At 42.6% G+C, this 18524-nt stretch overlaps 1 protein-coding gene across 1 annotated transcript; it reads left to right on the top strand.

The window, feature by feature from the left end:
* The first annotated feature begins 357 nt into the window (after positions 1-357).
* On the top strand, positions 358-9005 carry LOC115167486 (7-dehydrocholesterol reductase). Its single transcript, XM_029721932.1, has 8 exons — positions 358-450; positions 1582-1702; positions 5482-5704; positions 5946-6036; positions 6683-6896; positions 7028-7232; positions 7387-7518; positions 7728-9005. The coding sequence occupies exons 2-8, from the start codon at positions 1593-1595 to the stop codon at positions 8190-8192; spliced, it is 1440 nt and encodes a 479-aa protein (XP_029577792.1). The 5' UTR covers positions 358-450; positions 1582-1592; the 3' UTR covers positions 8193-9005.
* The last annotated feature ends 9519 nt before the right edge of the window (positions 9006-18524 follow it).

The following is an 18524-nucleotide window of genomic DNA, read 5'->3' as shown; positions in this document are numbered from 1 at the left end:
TTATCTTTTACTTGAGTAGTTTTCCATTAAGGTATCAATGCTTTTGCTCAAGTAGTATTTTACTGTTTGACTTTATCTTTTATTTGAGTAGTTTTCTATTAAGGTATCAAAACTTTTACTCAAGTATCAGAATTGGGTACCTTTTCCCCCACTCAAAATATGTTGAGGAGTTATTTGGGTTTACACCCAGGTAATGTGTCGGCTCTTGACTGTAGATGAATCATTTTTAATGGCCCATCTATTCATGAGCTCATCAGGCGGTAGTGCCTTCAGGTCCGTGTTACCCAATCAGAGGTCGATATGGCAGTGTGGCGCACCCTACTGAGACGTTATTGGCTGTACGCTTACACGCATTTATTATTTGGGCGGAGCTGTTGTTAATATAGAACCTTTTATTCGTTATATCGTAAGCATCTGGGCCAAGAGTTTTCCCATAGGTCCTAGAAGTTGGTGAGTAGCCTACGAAATTATCTTTAAGACAGACCTATTGAAATTCAATGTCTGCTATAATGTTTATGTCATTTTTCCGTCTATGATCCTCGACATTATGCATGGACCATTGTCAGTATGAGTTATGGCTTTTTCTGGAGGTGCGTTATGGCTGCGTTAGGCAATTCGTTATCAATTGTTTTGTGATAGCCTTTATCGATCGTCTATTTATTCATTCGATCCGTTGTCGTGCAGAATTATTGACAGTACAATTTCAGAGACTTGCGGATATTTATTCAATAATCGGGTATATAAACAGTTGACGCTTGTTGTAGGCCCATCGGTAATTTTAAGTAACGTTAAAAGGGTGGAGAATGAAGTCTATGCTTTTTATGAAACCCATACTTCAATCAGTCTTGTACACAACATTATTTGAGTGGTCTGTGTGAATGTGAGACAGCTGTCACTCAGACAAAAGTGTCCTTGTCAACCAGTACAACTGTTGTTCCCCTCAGCATTCTCGTTGTATCTGTCTGTTGGATTTGGTCCAAAAACGTATCAGCTGACATAACCTATGCACTGAGACCTGCTATTATCCTTGTGAGTCTGCTTTACTGCTCCAGACACTGTGTGGAGTGTTTTCTGTGGATTGTTACAGTACATATGTAGGGCCTACCTCTTGATTTATGATATAATAATATAACATAATATATGCCATTTAGCAGACACTTTAATCAAAGCGACTTAGTAATGCAACATTATTAATGGGTAGTTTAATAATGGGGTGGAAAGGTTTGTTTGGTTCTATGTTTGGTTCTTGTATGGTTCTATGCCCATGTAGTAATCATATACCATAGACAGTTATGGTCTTATTAAAGTGTACGTACACATTTTTCCAATGTGTTTGATATGAATGAACACTTGCATTGGATTTGCTAACATACACAACTGTATTGTGCTAAAACCTCTCATTGTAGAATTATCATGCTCAAGTCTATTCACAAACCAGGCATCATGTACAGCACCATCACAGAGTGTGTTATGTCAGGTCCTCAAGGACACCAGATGTCCTTTGATTTCCCACATTACCTTATAAGGTACAGTAGGCCTGTTATGTCCTGGTCACAACCATGACTCTCTACTCTCTCTCAGTTTCCCTAGAGATGTCTTCTGCAGTGACCATGGAGGCCACCCGGAGGCGCCAGAGGCTCAGCTCTAACGGGGAGGCGTCTGAGACGACAGAGGAACCTGCAGGGCAGTGGGGAAGAGCATGGTAAGATGAAGGTGACCTGCTGTAGCCCTATAGTCATTAATCCTCTACTCAGGTAACTGGTTTCACTCTGTTGGTTCAGGACTGATTTATGACACGATATACTTAGTTTTTCCCAATTGCTAAAACACGGTTTTGCAAGCTAGGCTGGTTTTATCAAAATACTTAACACAAAACCACACACCCAAACTGCACAATACCTCATATATCCTGCAAAATGAAGCACTGCAACCAAAACTACATGAAGCATTATCAAAATCAAACGTTTGCACGAAATGGCACACACTTCATTCATATTACCAGATTTTTGTCTAACCAACTACACACTGTTGGGCATAATGAAAAGCACTCTAATCTTTAGTATGCTTTGCCATAATACTAAAATAGTTCAAATTGTAGAAAATTCTTCAGATGCACAGAAATATTTGCAGATACACACACATGCTGTTGAAACATTTAATTTTTTATTTTTCACCAAACAAGTCAGTGCAACATATGCACAGCAGATATATTTACATTGAACTGAACAAAAATATGCTCACAAAAAAACAGAAAATTGCAGAAAAAATGTGCAGAAAATATATATAGAAAAAAAGAGTCAAGAACAATAATTAGCATCTTGCCACACAGCTGGGTCTGGCCACAACGCCTCGTCCACATCACAGGCAATATCTTCCCTTGCCAGACATCGAGGGAAGAAGCACCTTGAGTGCCTTATCCATCCCTGAATCGCACCCACATCAATCTCATCACATGCCTCTTCCATAGCCTGCACAAGAGGCATGCGCACAAAGGGCTGCCGGTCGTATACCTTCCACCGCCATGCCGAAAATAACTCTTCTATGGGGTTCAGAAATGGTGAGTATGGTGGGAGGTATTGCACGAGAAATGGTGGGTGGTCAGCAAACCCGTTTTGGACTGGGGCTGCACGATGAAAGCTCACGTTGTCCCATACTACAACATACCGGGTTCTTTGATGGTTCATTCATACGCTCTGGTGGTATGAGAATGTTGTGGAGTCTCTCCAGAAATGTGAGAATATGGGCTGTGTTGTATGGTCCAAGGTTGGCATGACGGTGGAGGACACCATGCGTATTGGAGATGGCACCGCACATTGTGATGTTCCCACCACGTTGGCCAGGAACATCTATAATGGCTCTGTGGCCAATGACGTTTCTCCCCCTTCTTCTGGTCTTTGCTAGGTTGAACCCAGCCTCATCTATAAAGATGAACTCATGTGGGATTGCATGAGCATCCATTTCCAGTACTCCCTGAAAACAAAGAACAAAAGCAGTCAATATGATGTTATCCAGTACACTGGGAAACAATGTTGCGTGTAGTGTACTGCAGTCAATATTGTACTTATATCCACATATGCTCGTCTGACCTCTGTTTCTTTGAGAGTTTCTCTCAAACGGCACCTTATAAAGTTGTTTCATTCTGATTTGGTTTCGCTTGAGAATGCGAGCCAATGTGGACAGACTGACTCGTTGAATGTTGTTGAATATGGTGTTGTCTTGGATGATGTGGCTTTGAATTTCTCGTAATCTGATTTCATTATTTTCCAAAACCAAGTTTACAATGGCAGCTTCCTGTACCCCGGTGAACATTTGGCCCCTTCCTCCACCATGGTTGCGTCTCTCAGGCCTTTAGAAAAACAAAAAAAACAAGAATATGGGGCTTGGACAATGCAGCCTAAAGATATTTCCCCCACAGTAGAGTAAATTCTACAGGAAATTTGTGCAGTTAGTGTATGACATCAGCCATTCATGAAGTTAACAGGTGTCACCCAACTGATACACTATGACATGGGGTGTACTACATAGTGTGAAAGAAATTTTGGTTACATACCTGTACTCCAGTCTAAATGTCCGGATGACACAGACGACAGTAAAACGGCTCAAGTTGGGCTGCACTCTCTGTCCAGCCTCTCGCATTGTCAGCCCATGGTTGATGACATGATCAAATAAGGTTGCTCTGATTTCATTTGAAAGTTGTTGTCTTCTTTGGCCATGAACTCCTCTACCAGCTCTACCCCTACCTCTCACTCTTCCTCCCCCTCTCATTCTCACCCTCCCTCTTCCTCTTCCTCTCTCTGCAACGGCTTCCATTGTTGTTGTAAAACAAAAGGTGCTCACCTGTGGTCTTTTCATAGTGCTTACTTCCTGATTGAAGTGGTAACAATTAACCATTGAGGTGTTTGGCCAGGTGGCACATGTTTTGGCCAATTAGCTCATGTAGTGTCATTTTGAATGGCAGTGTTTTGAAATGGCAAACATGTGACTTTATGTCAGATTGTTGTGTCTTATGCAGAGAACCGTGTGCAGTGCATTTAAAAAGTGCCATTTTGAATTGCAAAATGTGTGTAAAGCAGAAAATGTGTTTAGACTTTTGGAGACTTGAGAAGAGGTTTTGCACTCTGTGTGTCAGTTTAAATAATTGTGCTGTGCATGTCATTTTAGTGTGTTAGCAATTGGAAAAAACTGTAAAGCTGCTGTCCTTAATGGTGAAACTGCCACATCCGCTTGTGATGTCACGACAACAACGTAGTCTGCTTCGTCAACAAAAACAGAAACGGCCGTGGGGCGGAGAGTGGCGCTGTTTCCCCAACTGCGGATTCCATCTTTATTAATCTCCATTTTATATGGAAATTCATTTTTGTCAAGTCAGCGTACAAATACACAGTACAGAAAACGCTGGAAAGTTCATAGTTAATGCACACATAATCACAGTCCCTGTGGCCTACTGTCTGACCATCGGGCCTACATCTGTCCTATGTCCCGCTGTTCAGCAGCCTGATGGCTGTCGGGAATTACATTTGCCCTGCTCCTATTCTTGCTGAACAGTGGGACCTTCTATTACTTTGAGGAGGGCAACAGCTCAAAGCATTGGGCAAGATTGTGTGTGGGGACCTGTCAATCTTCAGTCAACGACGGTAGTATGGAAAGGAACTAAAGTATTTGACTGCGGAAAATAAACAACCAGTTTGAATCAGTTCACAAGCTTCCATCGTTCCGCACATTATCTTTCCATTATATGTCTATTCCAGTTGTCATTGGGTTATGGGTCGCTGCCACTGAAATAAGTTAAAAAGTGACATACATATTTTTGCTGTTGTAGCTCTCATACAAAGCTCAGGTTAGCGAATGGATTCACTACAGAATTTTTAAAAAAAAGGAAAAACTAAGCTCTCAAGATTTATGTTGTTCATGCGGTTGATTTGTGCTGCACATGGACAGCACAGGAGGCTGGTGGCACCTTCATGGGGGTGGATGGGCTCGTGGTAATGGCTGGAGGAGAATAAGTAGAATGGTGTCGAATACGCCAAACACATGGTTTCCATGTGTTTGCTACCATTGTATTTGCTCCGTTCCAGCCATTGTTATGAGCCGTCCTCCCCTCAACAGTCTCCACTGATGGACAGTCACTACATGGACAGACAGTCACTAAAATGTTGGCCTATATCATTCTTGTCATATAATCAGTGTTATTCAAATGAGCCTGTAAGATAACCCGGTCATGCTTATCTTTTAAAGTGAACTCTAGCAAAGTTGGCAGAACACCACAATGCAAAGTCCTCGGCCCAGAGCGTTTATGTTAGATTAGATCTACAGCCTAATAATAACAACTCTCGAATAAATTTGAGTATCAAGTGTTTTTTTTAAAGGAAAAATGTAAGGAATTATTCATTATTGTAAATGCTCCAATGATTATGCATTTGCACCATTACAACTCTGTATGTTATTTCCCCCCCATCTCCTCCACACCTACCACTCTGTTAGGGAGGTGGACTGGTTCTCTCTGAGCGCTGTGATCCTGCTACTGTGCACAGCTCCCTTCCTGGTATTCTTCTTCGTCATGGTGTGTGACCAGTACCAGTGCTCGGTCAGCCAGCCCCTGGTGGAGCTCTACAGTGGAGAGGTCACCCTGCGCTCCATCTGGGAAAAGGCCCCCTCCTTCACCTGGACCGCTGCTCAGATCTACACCATCTGGGTCTCCTTCCAGGTAGGGCCAGAGAAGAGAGGGACATAGGCTGTGTTTACACAGTCAGCCCAATTCTTTTGCCCGATTATTGGTCTTTTGACCAATCAGAACAGATATTTAGCAAATAATTGGGCTAAAGATCAGAATTGGGCTGCCACAGTATTTTTTTTAAAGTTGGTGTAAATGACATTTTATTATGGTTTATAGCGTCAGAATATTTCACAGATGGGAGTTCTGTGGAATGACACTGTTTCTCCATCAGGTAGTGCTCTACATGTGTGTTCCTGATATCACTCATAAGTTCCTGCCTGGCTATGCAGGTGGGGTTCAGGACGGAGCTCGCACCCCGGCAGGTAAGGCACCCGAGAAGAAAAAGTTGTTTTTGGAGATTTCTAGCATGAAGGATTGGGTTTCTATTAATATTTACAGATATTGTATGTGCACAATACTGTTAAATGTAGTTGTCTGCAAACCCTTGGCCTCTGTTCCACCCAGGAGAACGACTGCCCCCTCTCATTGAAGCCACGGACCGCGGTACTGCAGGCATGGTTTGCAGAAAACAGGATCCCCATTATAGTGAATAAAGAAATGGCAATCTTCGTGTAAAAAATAATCATATTTGAAGACCGTTATGGTAACAATAATTGCTTCTAATACACTTGATGTATGTCCTTGAGCCGATTCTTTTTAAATCACACACAGACAAAGTTATGAGGGTAATTTAGTTGCTAATGGCAGTCTGCAGTACCCCGGTCAGCCTTAAACAAGAGTTACTCAATGAGAGGGAGCAGCGCTGAGCTGGCCTGCAACGTCACTTCCTGGAGTAGCTCAGACTGCGCATGTTGTCTTCATGAGACGCCGTCTTAAACGACTTCATTTGGCTTCAATGCGTTATTGAGTCTTCACATAGGAATGAATGGTGTCACGTGATCGATGGCTTTGTCCATATGCAGTCATTGTTTCACCCCCCCCCCCCCCCCATTGTTTGTTCTCTCCTAGGCCTCATAAACAAGTATGAGATCAACGGTTTACAGTCGTGGCTGATCACCCATGCCCTGTGGTATGCCAACGCTCAATACTTCCACTGGTTTTCCCCCACCATAATCTTCGACAACTGGATCCCACTGCTGTGGTGCACCAACATACTGGGCTATGCTGTGTCCACCTTTGCCTTTGTCAAGGCCTACCTCTTCCCCACCAATGCAGAGGACTGGTGAGGATTACATGCGTCCAATAATATGTTAGGATATTCAAACTTGTCACTCGCATCCAATAATATGTAATATTTCATAAAACTTGTCACTTTGGGCATAGTTAATCTGAATTGGCTTTGTCATTTTCCAGCAAATTCACAGGCAACGTCTTCTATAACTACATGATGGGCATTGAGTTCAATCCCCGCATCGGCAAATGGTTCGACTTCAAGCTCTTCTTCAACGGGAGACCTGGTATTGTTGCCTGGACTCTAATCAACCTCTCCTATGCAGCCAAACAGCAGGAGCTCTATGGCTATGTGACCAACTCTATGATCCTGGTTAATGTGCTGCAGGTGAGACACTCCTCTCCCTTTACCACTAGATGGCAGGGTACGTTAGCGAGTGAGCTAGCTAAATTAGACCTTAGAGCGGTAGCTTTGACTGAACCCAGTTTAGGCAAGCTTGGCCTCCAATGAATGGCTACTAATGTAATAACTACTCCTCCAGGCAATCTATGTTCTCGACTTCTTCTGGAATGAGGCATGGTACCTGAAGACGATTGACATCTGCCATGACCACTTTGGCTGGTACCTGGGCTGGGGGGACTGTGTGTGGCTGCCCTTCCTCTACACGCTGCAGGTAAGTCACATCATCATAAAAGGACTAGTCCGACACCCAACACAGAATCCACTGCAAAAAATATGAATAAGTAATGGGAATTACAGACGCATCGACGTGCTTCTATTATACTGGCTGAGTTAAATATAGCTATTATGCAGTCTTTCTTGTTTTCTATTCAACAGTCATGACATCGTACTGTATGTTTGGCATCGTGTCTCTTTCTACAGGGCCTGTACCTGGTTTATAACCCAGTCCAGCTCTCCACAGCCCATGCTGCTGCTGTCCTCCTGTTGGGTCTAGTGGGTTACTACGTCTTCCGCTCCACCAACCACCAGAAGGACCTGTTCCGCAGTACCGAGGGGAAGTGCTCCATCTGGGGCAAGAAGCCCACCTTCATTGAGTGTGCCTACCGCTCGGGTGACGGCGGCCTGCACCACAGCAAGCTCATGACCTCCGGCTTCTGGGGCGTGGCACGCCACCTCAACTACACGGGCGACCTGATGGGCTCGCTGGCCTACTGTGCAGCCTGCGGCTTCGGCCACATTCATCCCTACTTCTACATCGTCTACATGACCATCCTGCTGGTGCACCGCTGTGTGAGAGACGAGCATCGCTGCAGCAGCAAGTACGGCAAAGACTGGAAGCGCTACACGGATGCAGTTCCCTATCGCCTGCTGCCTGGGATCTTCTAGAGTCGACACAGAGGTTGAAGGAATCCCTGCATCCTGAAAGAAGTTTAACAGAAGAAGGAGGTGTCTCTTAAATGGACTGTTCACATTCCGTGGGAAAGGAGAAGGTGTGCGTGTGTGCGTGTGTGCCATGGTGTCTTTGGATGTCAATGTGTGTTTCCATGTTTCTCTGTCTGAAAATACATAGTACTCAGAGTGAGATCTTCACTTGTAGTCAGAAGAGTGCCAGCATTGTGCTCTAAGAAGCAATCCTCAGCTACTCTCAGAACTGCTCTCACCGGTGCCTAGGAGCATTTCTCCGTAAATATTGGTACTATGGTACATAGATGCTATGAGAAACTCTGCAAAATGGATTTCTAATTCAAATCTGTATTGAAGTGCACTGTAGTGTAGCAACGTGAACATCACATAACCATACAGTAGCACTTAGTTGCCGTTGGTAAAGTAACTACAGCTACAAGTGAGCAATAATCTAGATATCTTTTGACAATGCACTGTCGTTGACAAATGTTTCTTCTACTTAGGGGTCAGCCCAGCATTACATGAAATGCTAGCAGCAGACTAGTATATTATGTTCAAGAAGCAGCTACACCTCTACAATGATTGTTCCTGCTAAAATTCATTTTTCTTTATGCCTGTCAATATGTTTGAGGTACCCCGTACCTGTTATTTTAAAGTTTTGTGCTAATAGTGCTTTTACTTTAGCCAACAGTCTTTTGATTTCAGTTGTTTGCCTTTTTTTTTTTTTTTTTACCTCATCTGCCTTACCTCAAGTGATAACTTAGAAAAGTAAATAAACCTAACATGGTGAATACATTTCTGATTTCTTTACTTTGATTCCAACAATTACATTTTTTTGGTACGTGTTTGTGCATTGTGTGTGTGAGTGGAGGAAATGACAATGACAGAGGTGTCATTGCAACATCACAGAGTTGTTCCTGTGGAAGGTCACCATTTCCTCCTGCTGTGACTGAAGAGGTTGATCAGGCCTCCTGTCTCTCACACTGGCCTGCCTGACCCCTTCTGATCATCACAGCTGCCAGGAAAAGAGTTAAACAAACACAGACGGTTGGAGCTGGATGTGAGGCTGATGTTAGGCTCTGACAGACAAGAGGAAGGTGGATGTGGAAGTGGTGGCTGGTGGAAAGACCCTCGGAGTGGGTATAACAGTGATCACTCACTGGTAAGGGTGGTGGTTGTATTAACGTCAAGAGTGCACCCTTCACTTCATTTACTATTTACTTCCTCTATTCTCTGTTCTTATGTCTCCCTAATCCTCATCTTTCTATCCCTTCCTCCCACTTGAATTTAAAGTAACCTCAAATCTGACATTTAGCAGCAGGGGGCAGTAGAACACAGGTTGTGAAAGAATCTAGCGGAAATAAAACAATCCTAGAGAGTTAATCCTCCCAGAGAAAATATTTGTAATGTCAATGGAAACAAACTATTTCCTGAAGAAAATGTGGTGTGCTTGCTAGCTTGTTTTAAAGTATTTATGGTTTTGAAAATATGAATGTTGTTTTAATGTTTTTAGCTGAAATTGTTAAAGAGCGGTAGCATTTAAAATGTTTACCACTGTTCTTAATTTTTCCATTAACTCCATGAAGTGGTATGCTAACTGATGCTAATTACCACTGTTTATAGTTTATAAAGTTCTTAAGAATGTGAAGTTAGGATAGCCTGAACATGAGAACGGTTCAAGAGTTACTTTAGGAGAGTTAATGTATGCTTATTTATATAGTTATAGTTGATACAATTTTTTTAAGAATTGGAAGTTAGGAGAGCCTGAACATGTGAAAGTTGGTTTGGTGTCTAGCTTGAATGGTTCAAGAGTTACTGTTGGTGAGGTAATTGATGCTAATGTATTCAAATGTATAGTTACAGTTGATAAAGTTCTTAAGCATTGGAAGTTAGGCGAGCCTGAACATGTGAGAGTTGGTTTAGTGTCCCTAGCTTGAACGTTTCAAGAGTAACTGTTGGTGAGTTCTTTTATGCACATTTATGTAAATGTATATAGTTATAGTTGATAAAGATCTTAAAGAATTTGAAGTAAGAATATGCCTGAATTTATTTATTTTACCATTCAAATCTACGGCCCTTTTCCCCCCCATTGAAATGTATTGGTAGCTCATTTACATATTGTTATAGTTCAAAAAGTATAAATGCTATCACAAATATTTTCTCAAGCAGTCTCAGTCGGGGCCGTCTGTACGCTCTGTTGTTGGTTTTGGTGTTCACGGAGTAAATCACTTAAGCTTTAGAGTGGGCTAAAGAAACCAAATAACAACATGAGTATGTAAGACATCTAGAGTTGTGCTTTGCCTTCAGCATGCACACCTAATGATGAATATGTCATCAACATGAACATTAAAGACAGCACGAAAGATCCAAATGATTCACCCAGACACACGTCTCTTTACTCGTTATTCACACAGACCTAGACAACTAAACATAGAGCTCTCTTCTACTCCCTCTTCAGTCGGTCACATACACACATACTCAATCACCTCTCCCATCCCTTTTCACACTGACACAAATAAACAAACGCTGCACCCTAATGTCCTATCCACGGAAACACAACGACACAACTACTCCCAATCGTGAAACTACACACCATACATAGACATTCACACACCAATGACCAATGACGATAACCAAGGGGGAGAAGGGGGGGGGGGGTATTTCTCATTCGACTAAATGGCCCATTACACAATGTAAGCACTTGCCCAGAGACTGCACCACACCACTGATAAGATGCTTCACAAGGACAATAATGGACGTAAGTCAGTTAAGGTAATGGAATATGCATCGATTTCCCCTGTCTTTATTCAGAGTTAACGCAATGTACAGCAAATTCATTACATTGCCTTAGATATAACCAAATTGCTTTTCTTTTTTTTAAATGAATGCCAGTTAGAGGATGACTGAACTGAAGAAGAAGAGATAAAGCCACGTCACCAGACTGAATATGACATTATTACTAATGTCCTAGTATATATTATTGTCATTATTACGAATGTCCTAGTATATATTATTGTCATTATTACTAATGTCCTAGTATATATTATTGTCATTATTACTAATGTCCTAGTATATATTATTGTCATTATTACTAATGTCCTAGTATATATTATTGTCATTATTACTAATGTCCTAGTATATATTATTGTCATTATTACTAATGTCCTAGTATATATTATTGTCATTATTACTAATGTCCTAGTATACATTATTGATTCTCATTATTACTAATGTCCTAGTATACATTATTGTCATTATTACTAATGTCCTAGTATATATTATTGTCATTATTACTAATGTCCTAGTATACATTATTGTCATTATTACTAATGTCCTAGTATACATTATTGATTCTCATTATTACTAATGTCCTAGTATACATTATTGTCATTATTACTAATGTCCTAGTATACATTATTGATTCTCATTATTACTAATGTCCTAGTATACATTATTGTCATTATTACTAATGTCCTAGTATACATTATTGATTCTCATTATTACTAATGTCCTAGTATACATTATTGTCATTATTACTAATGTCCTAGTATACATTATTGATTCTCATTATTACTAATGTCCTAGTATACATTATTGATTCTCATTATTACTAATGTCCTAGTATACATTATTGATTCTCATTATTACTAATGTCCTAGTATACATTATTGATTCTCATTATTACTAATGTCCTAGTATACATTATTGATTCTCATTATTACTAATGTCCTAGTATACATTATTGATTCTCATTATTACTAATGTCCTAGTATTGTAACGGCTTGTCTGTGGTGTGGCGGAAAGAAGCGCAGGAAGCAGCGAACACTGTGTGGTAATTTTAATAAAACCACATGTACAAAATAAAAGGTCTCCCAACAACAGGGAAAATACAATCGACAAGCACAGTCGAACAAAACGCAGTCGACACACAGAAGGACAATCCCGCACAATAGGGAGCGGGCCAGCTGAACTAAATAGCCCTCTTAATTGACTAACTCAGGGCAGGTGAGAAAACATAAAAAAAGGGAAAACCAAAAAGGGAATCGGTGGTAACTAATAGGCCGGTGACGACGACCGCCGAGCGCCACCCGAGCAGGAGGGGGCGCCACCGTCGGTAGGAATCGTGACAAGTATACACTACTGATTCTCATTATTACTAATGTCCTAGTATATATTATTGTCATTATTACTAATGTCCTAGTATACATTATTGATTCTCATTATTACTAATGTCCTAGTATACATTGGTGATTCTCGTTACAAAACGGAGTAGAAAAAACTATGAAGGATAGTTTTGTGAGAATTAAACCAAATATCACCCCACACATGCCTTCCAAATGACCATACTGTCAAACAGCCTGAACATTTTTATATCTTTTGACATTTCCTCTTTATCTGTTTTTCATTCTGACTTTAAAGACAATATGGTTTTATCTACGAAGCACTGGGGATCAGCCGGACAAAGAGAAAGAGCGAGAGAGTGTGAGCGAGTGGAACGAAATAAGATATACAAAAAGCACAAGGAAATATTTGGACTGAGTGCCAACTGTGAATAAACTCTGGATGATTTCCCAAGAGGCCAAATTAGTTTTCTAGGTGAGTTTGGAGGCAGAGGGTGGATGTGGGCTTGATGTGTGTGTTAGCAGAGAAAAGCAGTGACCTTCTAGCAGGCCTCTGTATGGGCCCCTGAACAGAGGATCTCAGATTGTGGTCATTGGGGTTGGTTGACTGACTGATCTGGTGGAAAGAGCTAATGGAGCAGACATGTTGAGTAGTGGGCTGCTATATTTCTCTTGGGAATGAACTATGGTGTATTTAGCGCTAATGTACTTTCTCTTTGTCTCACAGCGTGTGGGAGAATCTCAATTGAATACGTCTCGCATCCTCTCTCCTCATCTCCTTCTCAAAACCCATCAGATGAGAAAGCCAGAGGTCCCTCCCTTCTGACCTTCTCCTCCAATAGGTTTTGAGAAAGAGGGGCGAGAAGAGAGGACGCGAGGAGTATGCAATTGAGATTCTCCCTAGGTCTCTCTCATTCCCCCCCCCCTCAGCCTGTGATCATCTCTTTGTCACAGCCAAGAGCTGAGGACTCCTCTACACTTCTGATCCCTGCCCTGCCCTCTCCTGCCCTTCCCTGCCATCATGAGGAGTGATGAGATGACCAGAGAAAAACCAGACTAAACACACCTAGCCTCAGAGTGACACTGACCTCAGTCTCTTTCCGTACAACAGAACCACACACCCACACACACACACACACACACACACACACACACACACACACACACACACACACACACACACACACACACACACACACACACACACACACACACACACACACACACACACACACACACACACACACACACACACACACACACACACACACCCCAGCCCCAGCCTTGTCCCCAACTCCTATCCCATGTCTAACCCTAGCACCAACTGTATCTCCAACCTCATGTTCATCCCCTGACTCTCTGATCCTAACCATAGAACCAGCTGTATCCCCTTAACCACTGACAGTGTTAATAATCCCAGGAGAAGGCTGCTGGGTAAGCCAGGAAGATGGAGGTGTGGAGAGGAACTCATTGTGCTCAGTGTAGTTGAGAAGTATTTGACACTGATAGGATGTGATAGTGCTGTAGAACTATACATGCTGTATACTGTAATTAGAACTTTCCCATGTGGTCTGGGAGTTATAGGCAGAACATTACTGTGGAAATACATAATTAGCTGGACAGATTTCCCGAATCTCTACTAATACGAAGAAATCCAACAGGAGCGGCAAATTAATTTTTCCCTGGACATTCCCATCCTGACAGTATGCAGACACCCTTATACACAAACATGTTCATGTACGTACGCACGCACACACCCTGACACTGACCTTACCCGAAATCCCTCTCTGGGGAGGCCTGCAGTCTGAAATAGTCCATTCAATTCTGATGGAGGGTGCAAGGGATGGGCTTCTGCCATGTGAGGCTTACTTGACATTCGTGTGGTCAGCATGTGTTGCATTCACATGCAACGCTACAATACTTCGCTTTATCTCAGATGTTTTTTTTCTCCATTCTCTCCCTTGGTCCAGCAGCATTTACCCCGTAATGAATAACTCTCCTCCCAGCAGGGAACAGGTGGGGGAGTTTCCTGTGGGAGGAGGTCGACACGTTTGGTTATCGAGGAGACTAGCGGACATTTGGCCTGGAATGGGTGTGAAAGGGTGGGGCGGGTGTGTGGGCAGTGGCCAGCTGTCCAGGGGGGCTGAGTGGTAATACAGCCCACGGACCCGTTGCCAAACTTGGCAGAGACCAGGAAGCAAGGTCACCCCGTCGTCCAGTTCAACCCTGGCAGACAGGACTGAGCCATACCCAGGGCAGAGAGACCTGGCCAGTGATCCACATGCAGGGCTCAGCCCAGTCCAGCGGTTAAATGGTCTGGTCTGTACTGGATGTCATTATCGAACGAGCCACAGAGTAAAGTGCTTCTAAGAGCGCACAACTTTAATGGCCTGTCTTTAATAAATCATTGGGGGGTGATCATTCTTCCATTAAACTCAATCACACATGAAATGAATCCCGACGATTATACTGCACACCATACACCGTTTATAACGGCTTAGGTTAAGAAAACCTCTTGACTTGCTATACTATCGATAGTGACCTTTTGCGTGAACATTTGAGGTTTGATACAGAGCCAGAGAACTCATGCCAGAATCAGTGCTGGATATAAAGAGCAAACATACTTAGTTTCAGGCTCTCTCTACTTCAAGAGCCTGAAACTGGTCCTTAGAGACTCCCTAACCATGTAACCTCCCAATCTCTCCACCCACCTAGCCGGTCGCTAACTCTTTTATCCTCTGTCATCCATTTATTTATACCCCCTCTCTTTCTTCAGCTCTCCCACTTCTGTTTGTTTTTTTGTTTTTCGGGTCCCTCTTCCTCTCCCACTCTTTCTCTTTCAGGCTCCTTTACTTTAAACCTCATTATTTTTCCCTTTCTCTGCCGGTCCCCTACATGTTCTCTTCTTCTCTATCTATTTATTATGAGATGTGGTGGAGCCTGGGCCGGTGTGAGAGTTTCTTGCCTCATCAGCATTTATTGACTTCTGTTCACATGACGTTCGTCACTGCGCTGCTCTACTGGTAAGGGAAGAGGTTGATGATGGATGGATGATAGTATCATGAATTCCCCTTCGTCATCCTCTTCGTGACATGCTGACAATTGGTCATGCGGATGAGGATTCAGTGGTCCGTGTGAAGGAGCGTTGAAGATCGAGGGAGAGAAAGGAACTCGTCTGAATGTGACATATTTCTATCTAACAAAGGCCATTAGAGTAATCACATCTGTTGCGTGATCCCCCCCCCCCCCCCCCCCCCCCCCGCTGCCACACCCCAGTTGATTGATTTGAACTATTACAGCTCACATGCTAAAAGCCCATTACTAGCAAGTAACGCGGCCAACCCCGATGCCCACCCAACTCCCCCAACACACACACCCAAAACACATGCACACACAATGCCTATCTCCCAGATTCAGCCCTCCACACCCTTTCCCAGCCACCACACACGCACACACACCTTCTTTACTATTGTCGTCAGCAGCCGCAGTTCCTGCTTCCTCTGGAGCATCGGCAGTGGCAGTGCTGCTTTGTAAGCTTTCAATGACATGCAGAGTTTTTTTGGGGGGGGGGGGATTTTTGATCTCCAGGAAATGGTTCATACATTTTTTTCCCCCTCTGTTCCCCTTCCCAGTGCTGATGTGACCCACTTCTGACTAAGCTGTAATGTGAGTGTGTGAATGTGGGCCAGGTCGAACGGGGGAAAGCTGCTTTTACACTTGTGGTTGACGGAGGAAAAAAATGAAGAAAAAAATGTGCCGAGTGAAAAAAAGAGTCAACTATCTAAAACGGACTGTTTACAATGTTTTTGGGGGGGAGAAAACGACAAGGCAGGAGGATGAGGGGAAAAGACTGAGGGAGAAGTGAATGAGTGTCCTGATACAACAGGGACTCTATCAAAGATATACTCATTGTCACACTTTAAAATAAAATAAAAATCTTTCTGGCTAGTGATGCCACGACTGCCCATCAATCTATCAGGGATTAAAATCTGTGCATGTTGTTTAGCCCCGGTGGGAAAGGCGGTTGGCAGTCTGGGCAGAGCAAAGCCAATTCTTAAATATCATCAGTCAATGTGACATGTGATATATTCACTTTATACGGGAGCTGTTTTTAGCCATACTGAATGTCATTGGCTTTGTGACTGATACCAAAGCAGCTGGAGCTTTTAATACACTACAGTCAAAAGCCCCCTGCTCACCTCTCTAAGCACACAGACACAGGGAGAAAAACATTCAGACAATGTATAATCACACATACACAGACACAAAGCACTCAAATACTGAACACACAATATCCAAGTCACCCACCCCAATAGCAGACTCTTAGTGGTCATGATATGTGCCTGGAAAGACCCCTCCCCCCTTTTCTCCAACTTGGCTCCGTGCCAGTGGACCGAGGCTTGTGCCCGGCTGCTCTCTCCTTTCCCAGACAGAGACACAGACAGGGCTAGAGCCCAGGCTTTCCTGTGAAAGGTCCCTAAACGTACATAAACCCCCTTTCCCCCCCCCATCTCTCCCTCTCTGTGGGCCACTCTACTCTATTGTTCTACAGTTCTATGCCATCCTATCCTGAGCATGGTACATCCGACTCATGGACTAAAGCTGCATCCAGACTTTTAATGACAGCATTTTGCAACAGGCCTATGTTTAGTTGTGTGCTTTGGCTTTGCATGCATGTGGTACTGTATAGATCCGCAATATATCCTCAGGTTTTGTACGAATATTATTAAGCCTCAGTAACAGGGTGGAACATCTGCCTTCAGCTTTCCTGCTTAGTGTGTAAAATTGAATTTGGCGGACTTCTAACAAAGCATGTTTCTGATTTAGTCGTAAATTGTAGATCAGAGACTGGAAGTTGACCAAAAGGGGGTGAAACAACGCTCTGACAATGAGAATAAAGGCTTGTTGTGATTCAGATAAGGATATCAGTACTGTGATGAGGCAAATTCAATAAGGAGAATTGATGGGTCTGAGGACCAACAGAGAGAAAAGCCAAGCAAAGCTATCACTAATGAGACCAGCATTAAAACTAGAAGAGTGGGATTTGTGTGTGTGTGTATGCGTGTGTGTGTGTGTGTGTGCGTGGGTGTTTATGTGTGTGGGCACATGTGTGCGTGGGTAATTCCATGAAATAAGTGCCTTTTGCGTCCCTTTGATATTTTAAGTAGAAATTCTGCACAAATATAGAATTTTAAAAGCCTGTTACTGTATATGTAGTGCCCTTTAATACAGACCACATGGAAAATTAATTAAAGCAGATTTTTTTTATATTTACATTTACATTTAAGTCATTTAGCAGACGCTCTTATCCAGAGCGACTTACAAATGAATAAAGACTTGCTAAAGTGACACAATTCTATACCTCTATGCATCCTATTTGACTTCTAGGAACAATTAACCAACTTAACCCCAACATTACATTTATCCAAGTTTTCACCATCATTGTAAAGCCCTAGTAATTACACATCAACCCTGTTATCCATAGATAGACAGGCTGGAAATGTTTAAACAATTGAAACGTTTTTGTGAAGCTTGCATTCAATTGCCCTTCCATGTTGCACACACCAGCTTCCGTTCCCCCTGTCACAAGGGGATTTATGGATGATTTGAGATGAAGTCGTCAACCCTGTTACGGTCAACCCTGTTACGGTCAACCCTGTTACGGTCAATCCTGTTACGGTCAACCCACTTACCTTATTTTGCACTTAATAGGCACTTACTATAGTATTTTCTGTTGTTGTTGTAACTCTTCAGATGGGAAAACATGTTTTTTATTAAGTTGAACATAAGCTCTTTATGACAGAATGTTAAAACTAGGTGAAATAAACGTTAAAAAATCCCCAAGGTAAACTGCTCAAAAGGCACCTAATTGGTGGAACAACCCACATGGATGTGTGGGTTTATGTGTGTTTTTCTAAGTGCCTCAGAGAATGCTCTCTGGGCCTCTCTTTTAACGGATGGCTGCCAGTATTCTGGGTAATTTCATGACCACACATTCTCCGTCCAAGCTTCCCCTGGTGCCCTGCTGTTAAGCTGGATACTGTACACACTGCATGGACCATGTGTGTGGATAAGTGTGTGTGAAAGTGTGTGTACAGTGCATTGAGAAAGTATTCAGACCCCTGACTTTTTCCACATTTTGTTACGTTACAGCCTTATTCTAAAATTAATTCAATTGTTTTTTCCCCCTCAT

Source organism: Salmo trutta, chromosome 29, assembly GCF_901001165.1.
Source record: "Salmo trutta chromosome 29, fSalTru1.1, whole genome shotgun sequence".
Classification (NCBI taxonomy): Eukaryota; Metazoa; Chordata; class Actinopteri; order Salmoniformes; family Salmonidae; genus Salmo; species Salmo trutta.
The sequence above is the reverse complement of the archived record's forward strand: the minus strand, read 5'-3'. Positions and strand labels throughout refer to the sequence as shown.

Bases quoted from the DNA above. Each gene is read 5' to 3' on its own strand.
- LOC115167486 (XM_029721932.1), top strand. From the start codon at position 1,593: ATGTCTTCTGCAGTGACCATGGAGGCCACCCGGAGGCGCCAGAGGCTC. The intron at 1,703-5,481 runs GTAAGATGAAGG...CCACTCTGTTAG, and splicing joins GGGCAGTGGGGAAGAGCATG to GGAGGTGGACTGGTTCTCTC. The intron at 7,233-7,386 runs GTGAGACACTCC...CTACTCCTCCAG, and splicing joins TCCTGGTTAATGTGCTGCAG to GCAATCTATGTTCTCGACTT.